The sequence below is a fragment of the Chelmon rostratus genome, chromosome 16, assembly GCF_017976325.1.
Source record: "Chelmon rostratus isolate fCheRos1 chromosome 16, fCheRos1.pri, whole genome shotgun sequence".
Taxonomy (NCBI): domain Eukaryota; kingdom Metazoa; phylum Chordata; class Actinopteri; order Chaetodontiformes; family Chaetodontidae; genus Chelmon; species Chelmon rostratus.
In genome coordinates, this window is record NC_055673.1 from 19,721,663 (window position 1) to 19,736,975 (window position 15,313).

The 15,313-nt window shown below is 43.3% G+C and overlaps 1 protein-coding gene across 1 annotated transcript; it reads right to left on the reverse strand.

The window, feature by feature from the left end:
• Positions 1-1,076: 1,076 nt before the first annotated feature.
• On the reverse strand, positions 1,077-12,358 carry khdrbs1b (KH domain containing, RNA binding, signal transduction associated 1b). Its single transcript, XM_041955878.1, has 9 exons — positions 11,943-12,358; positions 9,551-9,672; positions 8,241-8,357; positions 7,694-7,840; positions 4,761-4,894; positions 3,841-4,081; positions 3,303-3,370; positions 2,906-2,964; positions 1,077-2,381 (listed from the first exon to the last, which is right to left on the reverse strand). The coding sequence occupies exons 1-9, from the start codon at positions 12,034-12,036 to the stop codon at positions 2,275-2,277; spliced, it is 1,089 nt and encodes a 362-aa protein (XP_041811812.1). The 5' UTR covers positions 12,037-12,358; the 3' UTR covers positions 1,077-2,274.
• Between the last annotated feature and the right edge of the window lie 2,955 nt (positions 12,359-15,313).

The window sequence follows — 15,313 nt, forward strand, 5'->3', positions numbered from 1 at the left end:
AACCTGAGGTTCGTATGGTCTTGCTTCAGCAGACTGTCAGTCTCCGGGGCACTCAGTGACCGATAGCTGTGCCTGGAGGAAGGACAAACCCCAAATCAATACCCTGTCTAAAAACACTGGGAGAAACTTGAGACAGAGATCATGCAATGACTACAGGAGAAGATATGCTCATGCAACTCAAGCTTTCTTTTTTGGATAACTTTGTACAGGCAGAACCTTTTAAATATTACAGTAAGCAACCTTTACACAGCAAATAAAAAAGTAACAGCAGCTCAACTGTACAGAAGATATTGACAGATTTGGCTTTGTTCATTTTAGCAAGAGTTGCATTAACACTATTCTAATACTATATTTTGTTAGTACACAGAACAGTTATTTTGGTACATAAAATGCACTACTGTATGATATTGGAAGTTACGTTTTTCTTACTTTTGAGGTGATTCTTTTTTGTTGCCATGACTGTAATAATATTTTAAGAAACTGTACGCATTTACCAGCAAGTTTATGTCAATGGATAAACACACTACGAAATTAAACATTTAGGGTTAGGTTACCTTTACAGTGGAGTTCTCTAGGTTATAACCATCCTCTCCATTGCACTGCCATTACTCTGTACTAAAGTAGCCATCGCGCCAGCGTCATTCATGACAATGAAGCCTAGACCTGAATGGTGGTTTGAATTCAGTTAATTTTCAGATGCTATAAAAGCAATTCTCATTAACGATTACGACCACAGGTAAGAGGATTGAAAAAGTCTTATACATACCCAGGCATTCAATGCTTTAGAACTCTATACACATTAGGAAGCTATCCAGGTTATTTTAGAGGTCTTACCTCTGGGTCCTTTTTAAAAAGTATAGAAAGAGAGAGAAAGAATAAGTTGTGCTCTTTTGATAATCAATCAAGACATCATTTAGTAGGGTTAAAGTCTTCAGACGTCAATACATTCATTTAGATTTAAAATGCGGTTTTGAATGAGAAACAAAGGAAAACACCTACATCTGACTGCTGGAGGTTGTTTTAAAAAAGCAATTTCAGAATTTTACTAGGACAGGAAACAAATAAAGCAAGTTAAGTTTCATAGAAAACAAACTAAGCTTTATTGACAAACTGCTGCAAAACATCTTTTGGACAGATTTAGTAACCTATTTAGGCAAGCTTACACATGTAGCATAATGCATTTTATGGAGAGGGTACAGATACTAGTGGCAGAATAAGTACAGTTAGGATGTTTTAAAATATGTACAAGAGTTCGGATTGAGCTGCAGGATCCCTTCTCTGTAGAAAGAGAAGACCCATGTGGAGATTTTTGTCCCAATCCTTCTTTGTGTACTTTGTGCATGCAGTTTATAGAGAATCAGATCACAAAATGAAGACCTGAACCGTTTTTAGCATAACAGGAGGCCATCTCTCGGCCATGTTCTCATTAAATAAAGATTTTGTCTTCAGAGTCTTAAAATTGATTTTTAACATGTAAAACAAATTGAGGATATGAGGACAGTCCATCTCAACAGTGTCTATTAGGGCTATATTTCAAAACTCTAAGTACAATGACAAATATTGCTGCCTAAGTCTAAATGGACAACGTTTTAGAACTATTTAAAAACAACCATCATCAAGAATGAATTGTACTGATTCCATTAACATTGATTCTTTAACCTTCACTTAATTTAAGATTTTTTTTTTGGTTTTTATATTACATAATTGAAAGTTTAAAAGGTCTTTTATTTGGCTATATTAACAGAATTTTGAAATGTAGCCTAAATGGGAATCTGCAACTGACCCTCGACAGATTCTTTGTATTTAAAAACAATTAAAATGATTCCTTAGACAAGTGGATAATGAGCCACTAATTCCACTAGAAATGACTACTCCCAAACAGTTAAAAAATTAACGATCAACAATGCAAAAAAGCCAGAGGGGGGTAAAAAGGGTCAGAGAAAAAAAACACAGCAAAATAAACAAAAAACTCAAATGAAAAAGAACAAAAAAAGGACGCCAACTTCTCCTCTCTAACCCATCTAAAAGCCGCTTTGGTTGGAAGGATTGGTGGCTGGTTGGTTAGGTGGTGCGACAAAGTAGGGGAGGGGGAGGGAGTTCGCGGTCAAATCTCAAAAACCAGGTCCGATTTTCAGTTCCCAATTTGCTCTCGTATAAAGTCCAGAGTAGGAAAAGACCAAACCAAAGACAAAACGGACAATTACTTTTGTCGGGCTGCTTAAAGCGAGAGCTGCCGTGGTAGACAGGCGACATGTTAAGGGTGGTGAGTCCGCTTCAGTACTGTCGGTATGGGTGCTCCCGATAAGGCGTCTTGGCACCTCTGGAGGGGGGAAGGGCCTTCCCTGGAACCGTTCGCTGGGTCCCATTCCAGTCATCCTGGCCTGGAGAGGACACGCACAAAAATAAACACATTCAGAGTTCAGTATGGATCCAAACCACTTCAAGATTTAAGACAGAAAACTTGGCTGGCGGACATTAAAGGTGCCCTGTGGAGTTTTCTTGTAAACAAAAAAGGTTCTGTTTACATCACCAAAACCAATTGTGTGTACCCTTGAGGTTTAACAAACATGTTGGAATAACTTGAAACCGTGATGAAAACTGTACAGGGTACCTTTAAAGTTGGCTAGGGATCCAAAAAGTCAACATTTTGTGTCGTGGTGAGCAATCAATATTTTGTAGACTTTCATTTTTAACCCATCAACACATAAAAAATTTACTCATACCACCACACATAGAAATACTGCAGGACTTAAAATTCTAAATTAAATTTAAATACAACAAAACGACATTTTTAACAAACTTTTTTTTTCTGTTTATTTTTATATGCACACTTTTTATATCCACCATCTTTTTTTCAGTATAAAAGAGGTCATCTTTGTTGACAGGGAATTAACTTTTTCCTTACCATAGGACTCGTACGACTCTGTGGTCTCTCCGTGTCCGTAGTCGTAGTATTCTGGCTCTCTGATGGTCAAAAACAGGGAGAGATGAAGAGGAAAGATTGCTAATCTTTGAAAAACATTAAGTAGCTGCTGACTGTAATGTCTTGGGGGATTGTAATTGGCTTCCATGAGAGATCAAAGCTTGGCTCTATAACATGGAACATCTTAGTCTCCTAAATAACACCACCATCCAAACCATGAAACATGAAGCACCATCAGCGCTGAATTTGTGCAGAGTGGCAAAAAAAAAAGTATTTCTGCTGCTCTCAAATCGCTTTTCGAGTGAAACTAGCAACTACACAAAGTGTGTGCACTTTGTGAGAAGCAGGTGAAAACCAAAGAGACGTCTGATTCACTCACGCCTGCGGCTGACTGTAATAGCTGTCGTATGACTCGTAGGCCGTGTCTGTGTAGCTCTCATCGTAGCCCTGGAGAGGGAAGGAAACAGAGAAACAAGAGTGAGATTTAAGGAGAGGCTTGTTCATGAATCATGAATGTCAAGGTGTCCCCAAACTGCTACACTTGTACTAAAGCAGACATGCTCCCCTCATGTCTCGAGCATCCCAAACCACTTATTGCTGTGCTGACGGACGAGGCGTTCAAAGCTAATAGAGTGCCCGGAACGATCTCGTTCACGGGAGACACGTGTTGGAGAGGTCAGATTTAGCTACGTCAAACCTGGCGGCATCACATCTGGACAGGAAAGTCATTTTTTGGCTGGTACACTTCTTATTCCTCACAGGTCTGATCATTTCTCATGTCCATCTTATCAAACTTACAGTTAAAAACATATTTTACTTGTTTGTATAATCAACATGCACAAGAGAATTGTGCTGAGGACATTCACATCCAAGCTAAATGGCTAATTCAATTCACCCTCCGCCGGCAGTTTACTTACATATTCCTCGTAGCTCTCAGCTGCAGCAACAGGGGTGTGCTGGTGGGAGGGTGGAGGTGCCATCCTCTGGGGGGGTCCGCCGGCCGGGGGCCTGGCACGGGGTGCCACGGCTCCCCTGGCGGGTGCTGCAGGAGGTCCTCCTCGGCCTGTTGGGGCGCCCCTCACTGCGCCACCTCTGGCTGGGCCGCCTCGAGTCACACCTCCCCTGGTGGCGGCGCCGCGAGGGGGCATTCCTCTACCCCTGCAGACAAGAACAGAGTTCATGCTGTGCTCTTCTGCTTGAAGGAACACTTCGACTTTTTGGGAGACTCACTTGTTGGCTTTCCTGCCAAGAGTTAGATAAGATCAATACCACTCTCATGTCTCTAGCTTAGCTTAGCATAACGACTGAAAATAGATGGCAACAGCTAGACCGGCTCTGTCCAAAGGTTAACACGATCTGTTATCTTGTTAGTTTAAATAACATGTTAATAAGTGAGCTTCAAAAAGGTGCTGGTGGGTAGTTGTTCCTTTTCAAAACAGCCAGGCTAGCTAATCGATTAAAAGGAAAACCTTTTTATTCCAACACATTTACACTGTACGATTCTTCACATTAATAAAGATACTTAACATAAAGTGACACGACCACTGATTTAGATTCTTTGATAATCTCTCAACTCACAGATGAAGTTATATTTGACATTAGGTTTATAGGCCACACACAGTTATGTGCTGTTGTCTAAGAGAGAGGTGAGTCAAAAGCATGTTCTGTCACAAAATACCTACAAATTTCCAAAATTGCTCATCGGCACAAGTAAACAACACATTACAGAAAAAGTACATGAAATGTTTCTTCCTAATACATTTATATAGTAGCAGATGAACTACTGTGTGTGTGTGTGTGCGTGTGCATGTGTGCGCATGCGGCTGCATCTCCACACCTGTGTGCCCCAGCAGGGGGGACTCCACGGCCCCTGACTGGCATGCCCCCTCGGACTCGGCCTCCGTGCTCCTGGCCTCCGTTCAGGTAGCTCATCTCCATGAACTGCTCTTGGCAGATATCATCCATCATATCCTACACACACACACACACACACACACACACACACACACGTGCACACGAGAAAGGAAATAAAAAGGAGAGAGTGTAAGAAACAGGAAAAGTGAAGGTGCACAAATGAAAAGCCAAAAGGAGAGCGACGAGGGAAGAAAAGGAGGCAGTGTGAAAGAACGAGCGACGAATAAAGAGTGAAACACAATTACAGAGCCGCTCACAACACGGCATCCCTCTAATGGCTAACAGAGCAAGTGGAAGAAAAAGTCTCAGCGCCAGTGACTCATAGTGTTGGGGGGGGGGGCTTGTCGTGGATGTGGGAGATTGGAAAGCATCCATCCACAGTCCCTGCCTTCCTGTGCCTCTCCATCATGCACAAAATGTAAATCACTTCTCCCCGCACTTCTCAACAAGTCTGGTGTGACTGCATCAATGGTTACCTTATCCTATCCACAAAAGCACGAAGTTGGGATGGATTAGTGAAGCTGCCAGTCTGAGCAGCACAAATCCTGCAACACAATCCGCCACTTTTCTTCGGGGAGCCATCTCAAGGGCTGCACTGTGACCCAATCTTTTTTTTTATTTTTTTACTTGGAACGGTGATGGAGCTCTAATGATGGTGAAAAAGAAAAAAAGGCAGATACTAGAATATGCAGCGCAGGCAGCAGCTTTCAATTTATTTGCAGCAAAAGCAAGCAAATACAGGCCATCTGACTGATTACAAATTCATCTCAGGCGAGGAGCAGCGTGACTGCCGCTGCATTTAACAAACCAACGAGGTGACTCGTCTTTACCTTGTTTAGATTAATTGGTTCTTTAGGCATTGCGCTAGAAAATAGAAAATATCTTAATAAAGCGTCAGTGTCAAGGATCTGCAAATCCTTCACACAGGAGCAAGGCTTTGCTTATGCATTTACATTGGTCGACATATATGTGTGCAGATATAAAAGAGATGATGAAGAACAAAACACTCAAAACCATGCAACAACAACTCACATCCACCTATTTTCTGAGAAGCGGATTCATTTATTAAAATATGGCCCAGGTCTAAAGAGCCTGAGAGATTATGGCCTCAAACTGCAACGACAGGTTCTGCAGGGACGGCTTTTAACATAACGCAGCAATTCCAACACCGCGACTGGTTCATCAGTCCGTTCATCTCGCCTTTGATCCACATGATTCTGCCTTCTATAGCACCAGGCACACTAATTAAAAAATGTGGGCATCTCTTGAACCCCTGGGCCTATTGGCCTGCTTTGAGATGAGCCATTGTTGGAGCACTATGGGCTTCGGCCAGCCTTGACAGCAGACTGGGTTGGCCCGCGCTCAAGAATCTCTCAGCATAAAACCAATAAAGCAAGCGTGGGCTGCACAGGGTGAATTCTACCACACATCTGTCTGGGAGCTATACATCTTGAAGCTGATTCTCCTCACTCCCTGAAGGATGAGAGTCTGGTAAAGACACAGTGATGGACAGACGTGTGGGCAGGCCAGGTGAAGTGGTAACCCTGCTGGCGCGGTGAGAGTGACCTTGTTCATCCTCTTAAGCAGACTGCTTTACATTACATGAATTTGTCTAACTTGCACGCAGTCACTTGCTTCACTTCTTTCTGACACACCAGCAGTCAATCACAGATAAAAACACTTTCAGCGATTTCTCAACCTCTGTGACTCCATTTTTAGATCTCAAATATTCTCACAAAGATCGCATGACGTTGTGTGAACTTGGGTATGGCATGGTGTTATCTTCTGTTTTCAGGAAGGGCAGCTGATCAGGGTTTACATAGAATGTAAATTTAAAACTTACTTTCAAACAACGAGAAAATCAGATTATATGAGACTTGAAATCTACCGCATCCCTGTCTGCAAGTGGACCCAAGGTGGAAAAACTGTGCCTTACAGACTGATGTATGGCTTTTGATTTAAGGCTACATTTAGAGCTGAAACAATAGGTCCATTAATTAATTAGTCGAGCAACGGCAAACTAATTCACAACTATTTTGACAACGGAATAATCGTAAGTCACTTTCAGGCAGAAACACAGAACATTCCCCAATTTCAGCTTCTCAACTGTGGCGACCCGGTGTTTTTCTTCGACTGTGGTGTGACAGTGAATCTATCATTTTCCAGGTTTAGGCTGTTGATCTGTTAAAACAGCTGTTTGAAAATATCAACTTTGGCTTTAGGGAAACGTAAAAGGCAATTTCCACAGCATTAACATTGACATTAGTCTTTTATAGAGAAAAATGAATCCAGAAAATATTTGGCAGATGAACACAATCATGAAAAGTTGACGAGTGCACACAATCGAGTGCAGATCTCCGCCAGGTGTGTCAACACAATAGGATTTTCAAACACTGCGAATCACCACAACCATGAGGGGTCTTTGAGCATATAGTCATGAATGTGGACAACAAATATCAGGCTGATGGATCTGGTAATACTTTGAATTAGCTGCGGACGGATACACACGACCGAACACGTGATTCCCTGCTGGCTTATGCCTGGCGGAGATAATAATCATTAGTTGCAGCCCTCGTTAAATTTGCAGGGTTGAGTTGTTGACTCATCAGTTAATTGAGTAACAGATGACAACTCAAATCTGATACTGATGTCATTTCAGCCTCTGTTCATTTGTGTTAAGGGGTTTGTCAATATCGGTGGCATTTTACAAGCTAAATGAATTGCATGTATAACCAACAAGTTAACTCGTGGCAAAAAATAACTGTAAGCAGCAACTCCACGCAGACAGGTCAACAGAGAGTCTCCCACAAGACCACCATAAAACACAAGCACAACAAACAGCAAAGTCAGACTCACGGGGAACAGGAACTTCTTGACCTCCTCCATGGCGTGTGCCATGCGCAGGTAAGCATCTGGCACGGGGGCAAACACCTCGATGAATACGTGCAGCTCCATAGACAAGTGGGCATACTTCGGCTCGCCGCCTTTCCTCAGCCCCTCCTCCTGGAACAAGGGCAACGTCACAGCACTGTCAGCGAGTCAAAGAGAGCACGCCGCTGCCTCGACAATGAAATGAATTTTGCAAGAAGTAATCACATTTCCTCCACCTCAGAGGGCATCAGGCATAGGGGTGGCATTCCCTTCCTTTATATAGTTTAATAATTACATCAAACTGGTAGATAACAGGTTTAGCAGGATATCCTGAAGACTCCTGGAACAGATGTGTAGTGCGCAGATGCCCTTGGCTTTACGTTAACGTTCACCCGAGCTATTCTGCGAGCTGACACCATCTGGGCTCACTGCCTGCCATCCCTCTCAAGTAAAGGCCAGATGTGTTATGGCTTCAGGTACCCTTCTCACAGATGTGTAACACCAGGTGTGTGTGTGTGTGTGTGTTTACTACCTTGGATTTGTCTCTCATGGATCCTTTGCCCAGCACAGAGATCTTGGCTCCAGTCTCTTCCTGCAGACGCTTGATCGTATTGCCCTGTGGTCCCAAAATCTTCCCCACAAAATTGAACTAATAGCAAAACAAAGCAGGAAAAAATTAGGCTGACAATCAACGCAGAGGCAAGTTTTAATACCAAGAGAGTGACGGAGCAATCACTGTCAGGGATCCCGTTGCACATATTGCAGCCTTAAGTACTAGATTTACCCGAGAAGGTCGATATGAGCCCCTGGGGGCTGTAATACCACCAGTTACTATTCACTATAATCACCCGAGCACGGAACCAACTCGCGATGAAAAAACACCGCAATCTTTACCTCCTCAATCTTTGAATAAAGTGATTACTATGTGTATGTGACATGTCCTACAATTAGTTGTCACTGCCAAACACATTTAGCAAAGAGTTGCCCCCAAGGAAGCAATTCCTCCTGGAGTTGTAGAAGTAGCATTTGTGGTCTGAAAAAAGTCATTAGCGTTGCTGCGCCTGACACAGCGGACTGATGTACCAACTGAAGCTAAGTCTGGCAAACTACTTCTGATCTCACCCTACAGACCAGACTCCTACATTATATCGATCTGATGCTCAGGGTGGGGCAGCATCTAAAGATCTTGTACTTGTTAGTACATCTTGAGGAGGAAAAAGTAAAATAAATTTGCATCAAAAAGGAAACAGAATCCTAAAAGTTACACAACAGGCTTTAGACAGCCGGCATGTAAACCTAGGTGACTCAAACTGATGCAAATAAATTCAACAGCATGCAAATGAAACATTACGCAATGAGCAATGTGTTCTTTGAGTTTTACGGGACGGATTAATCCCTCACATGCTTCCTCCAACATCATAAGCCACCATCCTAAAATCAATGCAGCCTTATGTGTGAGCCAGATATAGATATAGAACTGATGTGAACGAATACATCTGATGTTACATGATAAAGCCAAGTAAGACTTCATTCTGAATGGAAACATTTACTGAACACAGACAGACGAGAAGAGAAGATCCACTCTTCTGAACGTATCCGTGAATATGAATTCTGCTGCAGTGATCTCAACATAGCGGTATTAACATTTTGATCCCTTTAGTGATATTTTAAAACATGCCAGTATCGGCTGTAATTATACTCTGGAGCTTAAAGATCAAAGTTGAGAGGAGTAATTTGAGACACCAAGTAACCCCGTGGCTTTGTGTAATCGAAACCCGGCTGCAGGACAATTAAATGTAGAATAAGAGGGAAAAAAAGGAAAAAGGGGCAGATAAATCTCACCTTGGGGTACTGTTTGACAGGTATGAGCACTCGTTCCTTAAGTTTGATGTTCTTTGTTGTGAAAAGATCCAGGTATGTTTCTGCCTCCTTTTTAGTCTCGCCTTTCTGGATTCTATCAATTTCTAGAAGGGGAGATGGAACGTTTCAGGCAAAGTGTTCAATCAAACAGGGTGCAAAGAGGCAAAGTACATCACAGTGATGAGGAGGATTTAAATGCACTTATTCATGTACGCTATCAAGTAAGCATTTAGATATTTACAGGTCATAAGTCATCTCGGTGTCTGAACAGTTAAAAACTGGTTACAAAGTTAACTGTTCAGACACATATGTAACATTTAAAATAGTGCAGGTCTGTGTATCCCAAACATCTGAAAAGCTTAATTTTGCCTTAATACAACCTTGACGACATGACATTGTTCAACTGACAGTCATTGTTTACTGAATGCCAAACAATGGAGCCTCCAGATGAACACAACACGATGAAAGCGTACGTGATGCTTCATTTAGCACCTTTGCGTGTTCTTGTCAACATGCAGAATTGAGCTCAAACAGCTAATTAATCAATTAACTTAATTGATCTAGACCATCAATTCAGTCCTTTTCCAAGCTAAACTACAAACAATCTCTGGTTGCAGCTTATTCAATGTGACAATTTGTTGCTTTCTCTCTTTTTTATATAATTGGAAACAGAATATCTTCTGGTTTCAGATTGCTGAAATAAGACATAAACACATCACATTGGGCTCTGGGAACTTGTGATGGACATTTTTCACTATTTGGTCCTTCCTAATCTAAAGAACGAACCAATTAAATCAAGAAAATAATTGTTTAAAGTCAGACTAATCAATAATGAACTTAATCTTTTTAGTTGTACCCCAATCCCAACTCTTTTTAAACCACAATTACAAAAACATACAGTTTTCACAGCTACATTTAGAGAAGCAGCCATCTGTGCTTCTCCACACCTTCTGTCACCTCTTCCATGTGGCACAGCACCTAGTCCCCAGCACCCATCACTCCCAACAGCACCATCACAGCACTCCATCTCAAAACCACCTCCTCGCTTCTGGCCGTGACAACTCCTGAGCCTGCGATGTGCAAACACGTCAGCTGCACCACAGTCCACCAGCTGCAGATCCGGGGGAGCCTCAGTAGACGCTGGAGCGAGGGAACCCAGCAGCACAGCACTGACACACTTTGTCTTTCTGGATCATTCTCGCTCTCAGTTTCAGAGATGCAGCCTAGATTTTGCACATCCTGTTAGACAAAGGGACCAGCTCGATCATCACCAGAGGCACCTGAGAGTCTTGACTGGAGCAGCATGCATGACCCAGCTAGCAGAAAAATGACTCAGAGCGGGCAACAACACGGAGAAAACAAAATAATCCTTCAGCCCATCAGTGGCACTCAATAATAATAATAATAACTGGTATATAATGTCCTTATAGTGTTGAGTGTATTCTCATTTCCTACAGCATCACTGTAATGCTGCTGTAAATGCGTGTGGTACTCAGTAGTGACTTTATGGCTATCCTCTGGTACTTTCTGGTACATTATCCCACAGTGTCGTCATTATTTTACTTAAGAAGTCATATTATGTGACGTGCGCACATAAAAATGTATGCAAATATATAAATATCAAGATAAAGCATGTTTTCCGAGCTAGCTGACGACCACAGAGCAATGACAAATACCACAGGCGGTCTTTTCTTTTGCCCCCTCTCCAGCCCCGCTACAGGACAGCAGCGCCGGAGCTACCGAGGTTGCGGCGTCTTGCTCAAGGACACTTCGGCAGCGGGCGGCAGACAGCGGCACTTGATGCCTGCGCCCGCGGGCCGTCTCTCGGCTCTGAAGGAGCGAAGTGACCCCGGTCGCTGGTACTGGCGCAGATTTATATGCTGCTGCGCAACGTGGCCGCCAGACAGCGAGAGCTCAACGGGCTCGCGACGACAAAAACAAACCGTCAATCCGACACGAGTCGAGTTTAAGTTCAAACTCGGCACGAGCCCCGACAGCTACGAGGACAACAGACTGGGCGCGAGCCGCCCGAGAGGAAACGGAAATTATTCTGAATAACATTTTGACAATCTCCTCCTGTGGCGCTGTGGTAGCTTTAGGCTACTTATAACCTCAGACACGAGTCGTTAGATATCATATAATTAACTCCGACACGCTCCCGCCGGTCACCTTTTCATTACCGAGCGACAGGAGCAGCGCTGCGGCTGACGGGGCAGTCCACGTCCCGTCCGCAAACACATGGCGACAAAAAAAAACGTGGAGGTGTGCGCTTTCTGAGGTGCGTTCAGGTGTCGTGTGTTGCCCCCTCTTCAACTCAAAGCAAAGCCCGCATTCTGAAGGACGAAATAAACACGACAACAGTTTGTGACTTTACCTGCGTTTAAAAGTTTCATGGCGTGCGTGAACGACGAGTCCAGGCTGTCCTTCTCCGCCAAGAGCTCGGGGAGGTATTTGTCGTCGTTCTCCATTTTGAGTTTAGAGATGAGGAGTCAGTTTCGGTTCAACAACGAGGGGGGGGAAAGCGTGAAAACCCCAACAATAATAGAAAAAAGTAGTCCAGTTATGTAACTACGGAACGCCGCGTATCCTCCGTGCAGACGGCGCTTTGCATGTGGCTACCGGGCGTTTCTGCGACGGACTGGTCCGCTACTTTGCACCTTCGTGATTTCCCAACCTGCTGGCTCCCTCTTCTCAGCAGCAGCGGCTGGTTAGGAATGGGAGAACAAAAGCTGCGAGAGACAGTAAAAGAATAGTGATCCGACTCAAGCCGGCGGAAGTGAGCTCAGCAGGACGTGGTTCTCCGGACTGACGCCGCCTACTGTGTGCTGAGTGGATGCAGTCGCGATAACCCCATTAGCCGGTTTTTCTATACTGGTATGGGCGTGCCCGCTGCACGGTGCGGTGCAGTTATTCCACACATGTCCAGACTGCCAGTGCCCAAGTCCTCGCTGCTGGGCCCACTGTACTCTGAGGGAAACTGACACAGGAACTTATTGCAATACTGTTCATAATTGAAGCTGCATGTGCAGCAGAGGCAGAGCTGCTCAAAAGTGAAGAAAATCATTAATGACCGTATATGGTAATTTCAATACAGTTAAGAGAATAAACGTTTTTTATGGTTAACTGGAAGAGAATGTAAATGATTTATCTTGTCATTTTTTATATGTTTTATATAAGATAATGCCCTAATCTTTTTATTAAGGAGTGACTTTTCATTTTGGAATTAACAAAGAGATGTTACAGTGTCTTCCCACTGAGGACTGAGGCGTGACCATGGGAAACCTTAGAGAATAAAGTAGAAATGATAGATAGATAGATAGATAGATAGATAGATAGAGTCTGAATAGAACTACAGACTAGCACCATATTCAAAATCTAATCTGTATTGAATTGTTGTAAACGGCTGTATCAGACATTATATGAAGTGTATATTAATTGATAGGAGTCGGATAATGATAGGTGATAACACACCTTCAGTGTTTAATCTGTTAATCTGTTTCAGTTCAGACGGGGTGCTTTGGGGATTAGACACTTCCATTCCAGGCTCTTTACTGCCCCTTAGTGGCAGTGCTGCTCATAACAAAGCTGCTGAGCCTCAAGCTGCTGAAATTGGGTCCATCAGAAGAAACCTGTTCTCAGCCTAATCCCCCGTTTACCTCTCCACTTCTGTTGATTCAGAAACACTTATGTGCAAGTGAAAAGTGCAGTGAGGTGACTTGCTGGAACGGACTCTTGAGGATTGATTCAGACGATTGAGATTGTGCTAATGAACCTGTCGTGCCACTGAGCGGAGCACAAGAGGTCACGGGTTAGAGTTGGGCTAATGCATACAAAGCGGGAGCAGACCGCTCCTTGTGTATTGGGTCTTTAAGCATATACAGTAGCGTGCATTATCTGCAAGGGGACGCTCTTTGTACAAACAGCAAAAACTGCAGGTCATTTGTCAGTTGCCTGCTGGAGTGAAAACTATTACGATCGACCGCAGCTGTACCCAGGAATGCATCTGCTCAAAACAAATGAAGGCAAAAATTGTCTGCAATAAACACTTATGGGAGGCCGAAGACCCGCTCTAACTATCAGCGTTCAGCTTGATCTATCTCTGACCGTTACAGTGTTATTAGTGTCGGGGGTTGCAAGGTTGTCCTGACTCCTCTTGTCATTGACGAAATGGATAGCCTGTGAGCTGAATTTCAATTGGCTCATAAAAGGAAGACTTACTTCTCTTGGCAGGTGGAGGAGTTCCAATCCGATAGCTCGCGCTCTCGCCTTCTGCTTGTGTGGACTTCCCCTGTCCCCTAACATACAGAGCCACAGTCTGGGGTAAACAGGGGCAGATGGAAGGGGGTAAACACTGGGGTTAGTCTTATATAAACCTATTCAAGATCTTTGCACCTGATCTTTTTTCAAGGAGTCCAAAAAAAAAAAAAATGGCAAGGATTCAGTGTTCCCCGGGAGTTTTGTCCTTGTTAGTGCAGAGGTGAGAGAGAGCATTTAGAGCATCATGGGACTCTGAAGCTCCACTAAAAGTCAAAGTAATGAAATTCTTAGCAGCTCCTTGTGGCAGGTTTCTCTACAAATTTTACAAACTGCAGCATACAAACACTAAGTCTGCAGCCATGCTTGCAGCTCTGTGAGGCTGTACTTAAGCACAGTGGTACTTTGAGCTTAATGCAATAGCAAAGCTAAAATGCTGATGTATAGCAGGTGTAATGTTGACCGTGTGTTTGCATGCTAACATTTGCTAATCAGCATTAAACACTATGTACAGCTGAGGATGAAGGGAATGACATTTTGCAGGAATCCTCTGGGATACAAAATTTTGTGCAAGTCTGTCTAGATGTTGAGATTTTACCGGATGGTGGAAAATTTAGACCAGCTGATTGGACTATAGGGGAAGGTCAAGGGATCACCAAAGTAATTGGGATTCATCCTCTGGAGATATTGAATGTCTGCCAAATTTCAAAGCTAGTTTAGCCAATTTTTGAGGGCACCAAAAATAAAAGATGTCAGCCTCATTTTGGTGCTGTATTTCATATTATTGACTAAATGTGATTATGGTAGAGACCATGTCATCAAAAGAGATGCTAAATGACTGATATTAAATTCTACTTCAGCGGCCTACATCCCTGTAGTATATAGTATATCTTAAGTCGAAAGTAGTAACTAGAAAAAAAGCTAAAGTGAAAGTGGTGGAGAGACAAATAGAAGGAGAGAAGGAATTTGTAAGCTTAAATCCTATAGTCTACACACTGTTACTGGAGGGTTTTCTTGTTCTTGGGCGGTTTAGGCACGAAAGCAAGCGAGAGAGTGAGAGAGATGGCTGGGTTCAGTCTGAGGGTCACGCTCAGTTTAGCATCGCTACAAGGCCAGAGAAACCTTTTTTTCCCCATGAAAGCTTTCAGAACTGTCACACCTGCTTAGGTCTGTAACACCACCCCCCACCCCCACCCCTCCATCCCTCCATCCCTCTTCCTCCATATCCTCCTCTTCCCACCCTCCCGCACTCCCCGTCCCTGCCTCGCCACCCCCGCACCACAGAAAACAAGCTCTCCCTTCATCCCAAACGCAGGACTTTCTCTGACCCTGCCGTGCCCACGAGCTGATTATTTTGTGGATGATCAATGTCTCAGGGGAGGAATTTGCTTTTGAAGAAGACGTTTGCAAGATTAAAAAATGAAATTAAAGACTGAAAATTAATAGAAATTTTCAAAGATTGTTTGAATCCTGATGAATACTGTGAGTATG

What these genes read in the sequence shown, in the direction of transcription:
- khdrbs1b (XM_041955878.1), bottom strand. Translation starts at nt 12,036, where the DNA reads ATGGAGAACGACGACAAATACCTCCCCGAGCTCTTGGCGGAGAAGGAC. An exon ending in CTGTCAAACAGTACCCCAAG is followed by an intron (nt 8,358 to 9,550) that starts GTGAGATTTATC and finishes TTTTGCTATTAG; the next exon opens with TTCAATTTTGTGGGGAAGAT. An exon ending in CCCCCTGCTGGGGCACACAG is followed by an intron (nt 4,082 to 4,760) that starts GTGTGGAGATGC and finishes TCTTGTCTGCAG; the next exon opens with GGGTAGAGGAATGCCCCCTC.